This window comes from Pogona vitticeps, chromosome 4, assembly GCF_051106095.1.
Source record: "Pogona vitticeps strain Pit_001003342236 chromosome 4, PviZW2.1, whole genome shotgun sequence".
Lineage (NCBI taxonomy): Eukaryota > Metazoa > Chordata > Lepidosauria > Squamata > Agamidae > Pogona > Pogona vitticeps.
The window spans coordinates 51,498,246-51,510,112 of NC_135786.1; the positions used below are offsets into that span (position 1 = coordinate 51,498,246).

The window sequence follows — 11,867 nt, forward strand, 5'->3', positions numbered from 1 at the left end:
CGGTTTGAGAGGCATTAAAGAAAGATAAAATGATAACAAGGCATATGTTCATTAGTATGTGAATACAAGTAAGAGAGTAGCAAATGAAACATTTTTTTAAAAAAAGGTTTTGAATCATCAATAGCTACATTTCATGTAACAATCAACAATACAACTTTCACGGAGACTATAAAACAGATAAACAATTAAGAATATTAATCTCATTTCTCTTGAGATATCAGATGAAATTCTACTTCTTAGTCAATTTCTCCATAAATTCCATTGACTCAATGGGCTTACTTGTGGGCTTACTTGCTTGTTGTGACTTTCAACATTTGGAGTTGTTACAGAAGAACATGTAAATCTGCCTTATAATGAGTCAGAGCACTGGCCCATCTCATGGACCATCAGCAACTCTTGAGGGGGTTTTCTGGCTATACCTGGAGGGCACCGGCATTTCCAAATATTCCCCTGCCCATGTACTGATCAGGCCCAATCCCATTTAGCTTCCAAACTCAGAGAGCTTCAATGTATTCAGGGTCATAAGACTATCCATGATGATGAGTAAATGACACAGCTCAACTATGTGTCTCTTCAGAGTGAAAAAAAATGAAAACTAGAAAGCACCCAAGGAGAACCCACATATAGGAGAGATCTTAAGAAGTGTAAAAATATGTTTTATTGCTTTAAATGTTCAACACATTTCAGCCTGTTAATTTCTTAAGGCAGGAATGGGCATTCTGTGACCCACCCCACCACCAGGCTCAAAGGCAGCCCTCCACCTCCCACCCATCCCAACATTTCAAAAATAGTTTGAAAAACATTTCTCATAAAGTCCTCTTCTACTCTCTAAGGGGTATATGAGACAATTTTGCCATTTGAAGGGGGCATCAGCATCCCTCAGGGCCTCTACGTCCCCATTTTAAAATATTTTTTCCTAAACAATTAAGCTGTAGAGGACAAAAGGGGGCTTTTTCAACTAACAAAAACTTTGAAAGAGAATTTGTGGCAGTCAGGTCCACAGAAGTGGGTGCCATCTTTCAAAGCCCAAGAAAATATGGGGGGCGCTTCTGGAAATGGCCCATCCTTTCTTACAGCCCTTCTTCAGAGGGCTATAAAATATGTAAATGGCAACACATAAAGATATCTGTATAAATTTGATTCTACAATATTTCATGTACATAAATGCATTTGCATGTTGCCTTCAGTTAATCCTCATAGCCCCCTGAAGAGAGTCTTAAGGTAAGGGAAAGCAATAAGACATCATTTCCCATATATATACATGGGATCTCTCCAGATTAATCCATGAGCTAATAGTGGTGTGATTTAATTATCTTTCTTGTTAAGATAGGTGATCGAGCTGTACCATTGTTTACTGAAGTCATAAGCATTCTGATTCTGTGATTGTAAATCTCTGACTTTCTTCAATCATTTCTCAGTGCTATTTGTCCATAAAGGGTCATTGATATTGTTGCCTCTTTATAATAATATAATATGATGTTATATTTTAAATTTGATTAAGCACCTATTCTCACTATGAGTGAGAGATGGACTGCACAACCAGTCATGTGAATGATTCCATAGGTGCGCCATTAAGAAGAATTAGATTAATTTTCAGAAACACACTTCAAGTTACATAACATGTAGAAAAGCTGAAGGAGAAACCAAACTGACCTGAGCAAATGATTAATCTCTTTTCCAAATAGCTGTTCTCCCTCATGGATCGGTTCTTGCATCGGTTTGCTTCCAATGTCATTTCTCGGACATTATACGATACATTTCTACCCATGTAATTACATACACAAATGTTATTGTTATATATGTTTGTCTTTTTTATCTGATGTTCAATAACTTTGGCAAATTTCTGATGAAATTGTTTTGGAATCAGGGATGCAAAAATAGCTTTTCTCTTAGAATACGTGGCTATTAGTGTCAAACTTCAAAAGACTGAGAGTACAGATAATATTTCAAGGTGAAGATAGATGCCAGAGGAGACATCTATTTTTAATTTTCTCTACATATTAACTTTCTATTTGACTTGTTTTGTTGGGTCTGTGGCTGCACAATAAAGACTCGTTTTATCTATTTGACTTTTGGGGTAAGGCTATCTGAAGTCATACTTGTGCAATAGGAGGTGGGTACCAAAAGCATCTTATAAAAGTGATGGAAAAGATGTACCAAAGTAGTGCACAGGCATCAAAATGGGCAAACTACTACTTCTGACTGGTGAGTATGAAAGATTCAACTATACAGTGAGCTAGCAAAAGATCATTCCTTCAATTTCCAAAGACTTTTTCCATTTGTCTACCTCCCAGAGTTTGCTTTTTGTCCTCTGTTCTATATAGAGCTATCTGGTTCCCAAATAATTTTCCCATCTGAAAGGTTGTTAAGTTACTTAACTGCAGTAGGTTCTAGTGTACATGCCACCTGCCTGGTATTTAATAGCTCTTCTTGAACATATTTTTAGCATGTCTGAAAATTACTACTGCTCCAAGGCAAGCCTTTTATTGTATTGCCACCATGTCTCATTCATGGGATCTAGATGATGCTATCCTCCATTTATAAACCTTCAGTGTTTTGTTTCTGCTTCTTTCATATCTCTCTCTCTCTTCCCCCCCCCCTACAAATGTTAGGAGGAAACAATCAAATAACTACTTAATGCCTTTTCTGTGCATTAGAAGAAGACAGAATATAAGCAATCTACTATTAGATTCACAGCGTTAGGAGTTGGCTGTTTTTCAAACACCCTATGAGAACTAGGGGACCTAACCAACAACAGCCATCTCCTCCAATGTTTCATCCCCGCAGTACATATTTGGAAAAAATGAGCTTAGTAATTCTATGTTCCAAGTAGTTATTCACCTCCACGTTCTTTGCTGCAAAAAGGAAAACAAATCCTGATTAATTGAGAAGTGTACCATCTGCTGAATATATGCACAATTATATACTTACCATACTATAGAAGCACAGTGAAGTGGTGTTTTGTGATTTTTTCAGTGTACACATTCCAGTGCAGAACATTGAAAGAGACAGATACTCCCAGGCAACTTAATGATCAATCTCATTTATAAAGGAATCAACAATACCACCATCTCTAATCCTGTGCCATATCTTTCTGTGGAGTTGCCTCTCATTCCTTCCCCACCATAATGAATGGAGTCAAATAACAGCCCTCCTTGTTTAGGGCTAAAGGGGGAAGGAGGCTAAAACCTTTCTCCTGATGTTGGGGGAAGCTTCAACTTGGGACACAAGGCAACACCCCAAAGAATTGCCTACAGTCCCAATCTCAAACTGGAGGAAGTACTTTGTGTCCAACAGGTGGGGTTGCACCTGCTTGCAACTACCCCGAGAGCAAATACACTTTCCTCAGTTTATTTCAAAGGTGTCATTCCAGCTTTACAGTTCAGATGAATTAAGAAAATTACATTGTGCTCATGCTTGCGGCCCAAGAAGTGGACTTTCATTCTTCAAAAGCTTATGCCAAGTAAAGCATGTTGGCTGTTCAACTGGCACAAGATTGGGGGGGGGGGGCAGGGTTGTTTTTATGCTTGATTCACAATGGACTTTTTTTTTCTCCCACAGGTCTGGCTCTCCTACTGCACCTGCAGCTAGGTAAGCTCTAGCCCATTTATGTTGCATGACATCCCATAAGAATCAGGACTTTAAAGTTGCTTTTTATTGATGCTGGTTTATATCTAGCATGTGTTCACTGACCTTTATCTTCCAAAATGCAGGTGCATCTACCAATATTGTCTGTTACTTTACCAACTGGTGCCAGTACAGACCGGGGATTGCACGTTACATGCCTGAAGATCTTGATCCATGCCTGTGTACTCATGTAATCTATGCTTTTGCTGGCATGGCTAACAACCAGATCCAGACTATTGAGTGGAATGACGTGGCTCTCTACGGCGGCATCAATGGACTCAAAAACTAGTAAGACTATTAAGTGTATTTTCATACAATGACTAAGGAAAACATGGGATACAAGAAGCGTAAGAGATCCAAGTTACTATTAGATACAGTTGCTTGCTAAAAATTCCTAAATCCAAAAATGGTATTTGGAAGAGTTCTATGGTCTCTTTTTTCATGGTTATACAGTAGTTTGTTAATAACTGCTTCTCTGGACAACTCTTAAATGGTACAAGAGCCCTCTTTTAGGGCTCTTATCATCTCCTTTCCATTCCTCTCCCAGTCAGAGTTTTCCTTTTCCTTTTTTATTCTTTTTAGAAAGGATGGGCTTCTTGCATGAGCTTAGTGATAGTTCAGGCTTTTAAATGACTAAACAAATAATGTTCTTCACAGCAATCCTGATCTGAAAACCTTGTTGTCTGTTGGAGGATGGAACTTCGGTACCCAAAAGTGAGTCCCTGCATGAGCATTCTGTGTGGCTTAAATCTATTTCTGGCTTCATTCTCCCCCCCCTTTTCCCCCTCCTCCCCAGACTTTTTGTGGTCTTTGAGGGCCCCAGAGGGTACCTAAAATAACATTTCCTTTCATATGCACCAAAGTTGCCCTCCCCTATATTAGCCCATGTGATTCAAAACTAACTAGCTACCAAAAGGATATGCCCTTATCAGTTAAGTAATAAGCTTATCCTCTCTACATGTAGAGCACCAAAAAGGAGGGAATCTTTAAACTACTACTTTCCCATAAAAGGAATTAGTCACTTCTTGGTTTCCACTTTGCTTTATCTTGTAGGTTTTCTGACATGGTTTCCTCTGCTCAGAATCGCCAGACCTTTATCAAGTCTGCTATTACCTTCTTGCGCAAGTATGGCTTTGACGGGTTGGACATTGATTGGGAGTATCCTGGCAACAGAGGCAGCCCTGCTGATACCCAACAACTTTTCACAGTCTTGCTTCAGGTTGGCTTTAGCAACATGTTCTCTTAAGTATGTCTCACATACACACATACACAATGGAAGAATCTCTGTTCTGGATTCTTTTATACAACTGTCATCTTGAACATACATTGGAATTAATAGCACATGTGAACTAACAGCCACATTACTTCAAGAGCCAATCCGTTCCTCTCTCCCCATTCTTCTCCCCATATTACTAGTAATCTTTATTTCACTTGCTAGAAGTGTCATTAAAATTGTGAGGTTCATGGTTTCAGGAAAATGAAGGCAAAAAATTCAGTAGAGGGTGTTGGAATTGGCAACATAGAGAGAAATGGGATGTGGGAAATCTTCTGACTCCTAAAGTAGGCGAGGATCCACCTTCTTTTTGTATACTTATACAGGTACTAAGAGATCATTGCCACAACTACACCCCAATTGGGGGGGGGACAGATGGACTACTAAGCAATTTTTGTCACTTCTCTTGACTCAAGCCTTACTGCAATTTAAAATGGTGGCCAATGCACACAATTTTAAATCATGGTAGGGCTTCCTCTATGGTCAGCCAGACTGGTCCAGTGGGATGATAGGAGCTGGAGGTGCAACAGCAGTGTTTTTGATGGCCACGTACACCCACCACCTCCACTACTGCTGCCAGCATGCTCCCCAGTTGTTATCATCACCACTGACATTCAGCAGTCAACCGGCAAGGGAGTGTGTCTGATGGATGACTGGAGAGCGGTAGCAAAAGCAGCAGTATTGATGGTGGCACCGATGTCTTTGATGGCCAAGAAGACTCCTCCACTCTGTCACCGCCACACTCCTCGGCCACCACCATTTGAGATAGGCACATTAAAGCAGACACATGTTTCATGCAGTTTTGCTCAGATTTGCAGATAACACACAGTAAAAAGCTCACTGTGTTATCTGCAAATATGTAATTCCTGCCCATGACATATGGCAAGTTGTGGGAATGACTTTTAATCTAGAATTTTTAAGTCGCTGCAAATTATTATTGTGATAAATAAGTATAAAAGCCAGTAATGTGGATAACAGAGAATATTTAACATTTGAATTATTTCCTCAATAATTATCAAGATACATTAGCAAAACTGGCTGCCAATGTGTAATGCAGAACAGTTACTTTCTAAAATATTTGAAGAACTTTCTTATATCACAGTCTTAAGACACAAGTCCTGCTGAGTTCAGGTGCTTACTTCAGCAGCACAGGCTGCAAACCAATATCCATTTACTTTGGAGTACCTACCGCTGAGTTAAGTGGGGCTTACTCCCAGATAAATATGTAATTGTCACATTGGCTACTTTCTCTGTGCTTCACTTTCTGGCACATCATCTCATTTCTCTGTGTTCCAAAAGTCAAAAATTTTAAAAATTCTTCTAATCAAAGACAATCAGTTCCCCCCCCCTCAGATAAGTTAGTTCTTTCCTTTCATTAGAAGAAACAAATAAGAGCATATGGCCATATAAATCATAATCTAGTTGGAGCCCCAGAGCGTGGAAGGACAACCACGCAAGCAGTATGCACTTTTCTTCTTGTCTATTGCACGCTCAGCTATGTCCTGTTGGGCAATGGATTGCATGATGAACAGTTTGAAACACACACACACACATACAGAGAGAGAGAGAGAGAGAGACTGCTTGTATGGTTGTTCAGGGCAAACTCCAAGAGGATTCTGCCACTAATTGCTAAAAAAATCATTGATTTTATTATTCTTACAAGAGTATCTTGTGCTGATTTGCTTTCTCCAATGACAGGAAATGTATGAAGCCTTTGAGCAAGAGGCCTCTCAAAGCAACAAACCCAGATTGCTAATCTCTGCAGCTGTGTCTGCTGGCTTGGGCACCATTGAAACTGCCTACCAGATCCCACAGATGTCTAAGTAAGTCACATGAAGATCTTTCAGTCCTTTTTAAGCAACAGAACTTTAGTGAAAAAACATTAGTCTCAGGGCAAGCAGAGTTGGAGAGTCTCAGGAGAACAAGCAGAGTTATGTGTTGAAGGAAGTTCGTGGACCCAAAACATTGTTCAGAATAGGATACTCATATACCTTAACTACCACTGGATTAGATATGGATTACCTCATTTAACTGTGTATTGGACAGCTTGTTTCATTCACGGCTCAAAGAAAGCAAACATTAGCATTAAAGCTGAAGTAATTGGTATACAGAAGTAATGGAACAAGACGAATGGATAACTGAAAGCAATGAAGTTAAAGTTAAGCCACCCAGAGTGGTCGACCAGACCAGATGGGCAGGATATAAATCAAATAAATAAATAAATAAATAGATAAATAAATAAATAAATAAATAAGTTACATGCATGTATTCTGTGGATGTTGCATTTGTCAAATGCAAACTTCAGGATGCTCCTTTACTAGGAGCTTGGCAACACCTGATTTAAATTACACATTTATACAACTGTTATAAGAAGGTTAGTTTGCTTGCCTTCTTATCACTGTTTTGAAACATTAAAACAAATGGCGCAGAAAGCTGAAAATTACTAGAAGATACTATATGCAATGGTTTCTGGACAGCGTTCTAAGTACACTCAAGTTGATACATTGTTTGGGAAAACTCGCCATCTATTCATAATAAATAATCCAAAATTTTATTGTATATTTTATATGAGTTAATCATAAAATGAAACAAATAAACAATTAAAGGAATTCCTGAGGGGAAGTAACAATGCTAAATTAATATACTGAACATTTATATGTTGGAAAGAAATCCAAAAATCTCCAGCTAAATAAAAGGACCCACACTGACATTCTTGGTTGCTTACTTCCACTCACCTCCCCCAAGGTATATGGACCTGATCAATGTGATGACCTATGACCTCAGAGGATCCTGGGAAGGTTTCACAGGTGACAACAGTCCTCTGTTTGCAGGACCTCAAGACCATGGCTCCTATATCTATTTCAATGTGGTGAGTGACTAAACAGAAACGAAAGGTTTCTTTTACCTTCAGTCATCTCTTTCCTGTTAAGTTGCTGAACATGTGGTTTAGAAGTTTTTTTCTGATTACTCCACCAATGTTCTCTCCACCAGGACTATGCTATGAACTACTGGAAGAAGAACGGTGCACCAGCTGAGAAGCTAATGGTGGGATTTGGAGCCTATGCTCGCACCTTCACTCTCACCAACCCCTCTAACCATGGTCTAGATGCCCCAACCTCTGGGCCAGGTAAAGCTGGAGCCTACACACAATCAGCTGGGACCCTGGCATATTTTGAGGTAAATTCCGATCCTGTTCCAACTGAGGTCCTAAAAATATATTTAGCCATATGAACATGTAGTACATATAGAATTTTTTTTGCAATGCATTGAATGAAATTGTTTTTAAATTATAATTTTGAGATATAGATACCCAATGTGATGTAGTGGATAGAGCAACGGACTAGGGCTGAGGAGGTCTAAATTAGATTCCCTGCTCAGTCATGGAAGCTCACTGTGGATGTGGAACTAGTAAATCCACTCCTTAAATACCTCACATACCTTGAAAGCTCTATTAGAGTTGCCATAAATCAGTTCTGACTTGACAGCACATAACAACAGCAGCAGCAAATGTTGATATATTTCTGTATTTTTCCACTTTGAGAACACATATGTGAATCAATATGGATAATAGTTCCACATGTACATTCAGGCTTTTGTTTTTGAAAGCTGATGGCTTTCCTTCCTTCCTTCCTTCCTTCCTTCCTTCCTTCCTTCCTTCCTTCCTTCCTTCCCATTCTGCTTTAGGGAGCAAAAGTGGTCAATTCTGATATATAGGTGCAGTATAGGATACTATGTCTAGCTATAGCAGTCCAACTTCCCCTTTGCACTATTGCAGCTAAAGTAGCCAGATGGAATGAGGTTCCTTAATACAGTTTCAAGATCTCTTTCCTTCCTTCTTTCCTTGCCGTGCCATCTACATTTAGGGCATTCTGCCATTTGCAATATAGGCGAAATGGTTAACATTGCAGATAGTTCAACAAACTAGAGCTAGTCTTATAAAATTAGATCACAATCTTTCATTAGTTAACAAGGCACCTTGTTCCCATAGGTCTGTACCTTCTTAAAGGAGGGTGCTACTGTTGTCTGGAATGCTCCACAAGATGTCCCTTATGCCTATAAAGGAAACCAATGGATTGGCTATGACAACCCCAAGAGTTTTGCCATCAAGGTACGTTTTCCTCCTTCCTCCATTCCAAGAAGGAATTTGAGGGAGGAGTTGGAGATTACATTAATAACCTTTAATATTTTTGTGAATCTTTTCAGCGGAGTCAACAATATGTGGGCTATTTATTTATTACATTTTATTCCACTTTTCACTAAAGAAAAGGGCACTCAAGGTACCTAAAATATCAGTATTTATAATGTTCAAAACAATATACAGGCATAGCAATAGTAAAAGAATAGGAAATGATCACTACTACCACAACTACTTAGTATTTTAAAGTATTTACTATCCTTGGAGCTGGCTTTTTTACTCTGGTGATATCAATATGCAGTAAGTGCTGATTGACATCATAATGCTATTCCATTTACATCTTGATTCCGAATAAGCTGGGATCACCCCCTAGGAAGCCATTATTTTTAATGTTTTAATGTTGTACGCCGCCCAGAAGCCACTGGCAATGGTGCGGCTAAAAAATATTGTAAATAAATAAATAAATAAATTATTGGATAGGCAAGTTGGGGCACACATTACCTTGGCAATGCAAGGGCAAAGGTCACTCTGATTTTTGAGGAGTCTTTTACGACATTGTGCTTCCTACCTGACTTACAGGCTAAGTGGCTGTTGGAGAACAACTTTGGAGGAGCTATGGTATGGGCTATTGATCTGGATGACTTCACCGGCACATTCTGTGGGGAAGGCAAATACCCTCTGATGAACTCTTTGAAATCAGCCTTGGGAGTTACTACACCAAGTGAGTAACATATTGGACATAACAGGGGAAAGCATGGTATTAGCCCAGCTCATTAGAAGCCATGACCTGTTAAAGGAATGGAAACTGATTCCTGGCTTATGCCCATCACTGTTTCAAACTCATTTCTTCCAAGGTTAAGAGAAGATGGATTTGTTCCATAGCAAAGTCTATCTTCTTCAGGACTGCAGTGAAGGGGGCAGAGATTAAATTCTTCTTTTTCAACAGCTATGATCCCAATAATTATTTGCCCCATCTTCTGCTGATATGATTACATTTTTGAAAGCATAAACGTTTTAAAGATGCATTTAACCTCATGTCCAGTTTGGTCCTAAGTGTTGCCACTAGCCCTTCCCTTAATTTTAGATTTTATTTATTTATTTATTTATTTTTATTTATTTATTGGACTTATATACCGCCCCATAGCGCTACAAGCACTCTCCGGGCGGTTTACAATTTTTAATTATACAGGCTACACATTGCCCCCCCCCAGCAAGCTGGGTACTCATTTTACCGACCTCGGAAGGATGGAAGGCTGAGTCAACCTTGAGCCGGCTACCTGGGATTTGAACCCCAGGTCGTGAGCACAGCTTTAGCTGCAGTACAGCGTTTTAACCACTGCGCCACGAGGCTCAAAAACACAATAAATTGTTGTCCCTGCTGCTTAAATCCTTGTTTTTGCTGTATTTTCTGCTTAGCCAGGAATGAGAAGCTTCTTGATCCTTTTTTCTCATTTTCCTATACTCTCCTCCCTTCTTGATATAGTCCAAGAACTCACCATTTCAATATCCAGTTTCTAAGTCTTAGATCTCATGAGCAGAGCCTGAAAATGTTGTTCTTTTTGGACCACAATTATCACTTCAGACCCCAACATTGGACTACAATGGCATGCTAGCTGGAGGACTGTAGCCCAAGAGGCAGCTTTTCCAAGCTCTGCTCGTGAGGGGCAGTGGGTCTTCTCCAAAAGCCATAAATAACCCTTTTGAGAAAGTTAAATACTAACACCATTCTCTCTTGTCCATCAGACTGCAAGGTGCCCACCACCACCCTTGGCACTAATGCTAACCAGCCTGCCCAACCTGCAACAGAAGCCCCATCTTCTGGTGGTAGTGGAAGTTCTGGTGGCAGCGGAAGTTCTGGTGGCAGCAGCAGTGGCACCTTCTGCAAAGGGAAATCCGATGGCTTCTACCCAGATCCCACCGACAAAAATGGCTTCTACGATTGTGTGAATGGAAGGACCTACTTCCAACATTGCCAGACTGGCCTTGTCTTCGATACCAGCTGCTCCTGCTGCAACTGGGCATGAACAAAACAGCAAATACACATGCATGTCACTGGAGTAAAGAGAAAAGAATTTTCAGCATCATAAATAAAGATATTTATCTTTATTCATATGGTGGACAGTGGTTTTTCCCCTCAATAAACACACACAAATTCTATTCAGTATCTGGTATATTAACTTGAATACCTCAGTTACACTTTCTCACTATGCCATAGAAGACATGTAGGATCATGTTTCTCCTTTATTTAATATACTCATTTATTTTAAACCCTTATATATCATATTTCCTTTTAAAAAGTATACAACAAAATATTTAATGAAACTGCAAAAACATCAACACAATAAGCAAAGAAAGTAATATTTTTTTAAAAAAAATCATAGCCATAATTATAATTCTAAATCAATGTGCAAAACACATGTCCAATTAACTAAACACAGGAAAATAATTGTAGTGGGAGAATTTTATGGTAGGAATGCATCTGGAGATTACTTAATTCATCCTCTCCTTACATCCTATATTCACTTCCAAATACATCTAGAAGAAAAAGCAAACAGAACTAATTATTGTACTCACTGGAGGAGGTGGGAGATTTACTGAATCTCTTATTTAATCTTGGAAAAGTCCAGTTCCACAAACCTAGAACATCATTTTGAGAGAAACAGAAAAATAGACAATGCTAATTGACTCCAGGTTTCACACAGGTTTGCAAATACCACAGAAGTCCCACCAAACTATTGGGCAGACTTTAAAGTAAAACTGCTTTAAAACATTGTTAATTTTGCCGCAACAGCTCTTTCACTAGATATTATAACTGTCAGATATGTCAGCCGA

General features: G+C 39.2%; 1 protein-coding gene across 1 annotated transcript; it reads left to right on the forward strand.

Moving 5' to 3' along the window:
• The first annotated feature begins 3,441 nt into the window (after nt 1-3,441).
• Nucleotides 3,442-11,582, forward strand: LOC110080707 (acidic mammalian chitinase). Its single transcript, XM_078391951.1, has 10 exons — nt 3,442-3,591; nt 3,714-3,915; nt 4,285-4,341; nt 4,681-4,846; nt 6,599-6,723; nt 7,646-7,769; nt 7,892-8,077; nt 8,889-9,008; nt 9,615-9,756; nt 10,779-11,582. Exons 1-10 carry the CDS (start codon nt 3,471-3,473, stop codon nt 11,057-11,059), a joined length of 1,524 nt encoding a protein of 507 aa, XP_078248077.1. The 5' UTR covers nt 3,442-3,470; the 3' UTR covers nt 11,060-11,582.
• Nucleotides 11,583-11,867: the final 285 nt, after the last annotated feature.

What these genes read in the sequence shown, in the direction of transcription:
- LOC110080707 (XM_078391951.1), top strand. Translation starts at nt 3,471, where the DNA reads ATGTTGGCTGTTCAACTGGCACAAGATTGGGGGGGGGGGGCAGGGTTG. An exon ending in CAGATCCCACAGATGTCTAA is followed by an intron (nt 6,724 to 7,645) that starts GTAAGTCACATG and finishes ACCTCCCCCAAG; the next exon opens with GTATATGGACCTGATCAATG. An exon ending in CTTGGGAGTTACTACACCAA is followed by an intron (nt 9,757 to 10,778) that starts GTGAGTAACATA and finishes CTTGTCCATCAG; the next exon opens with ACTGCAAGGTGCCCACCACC.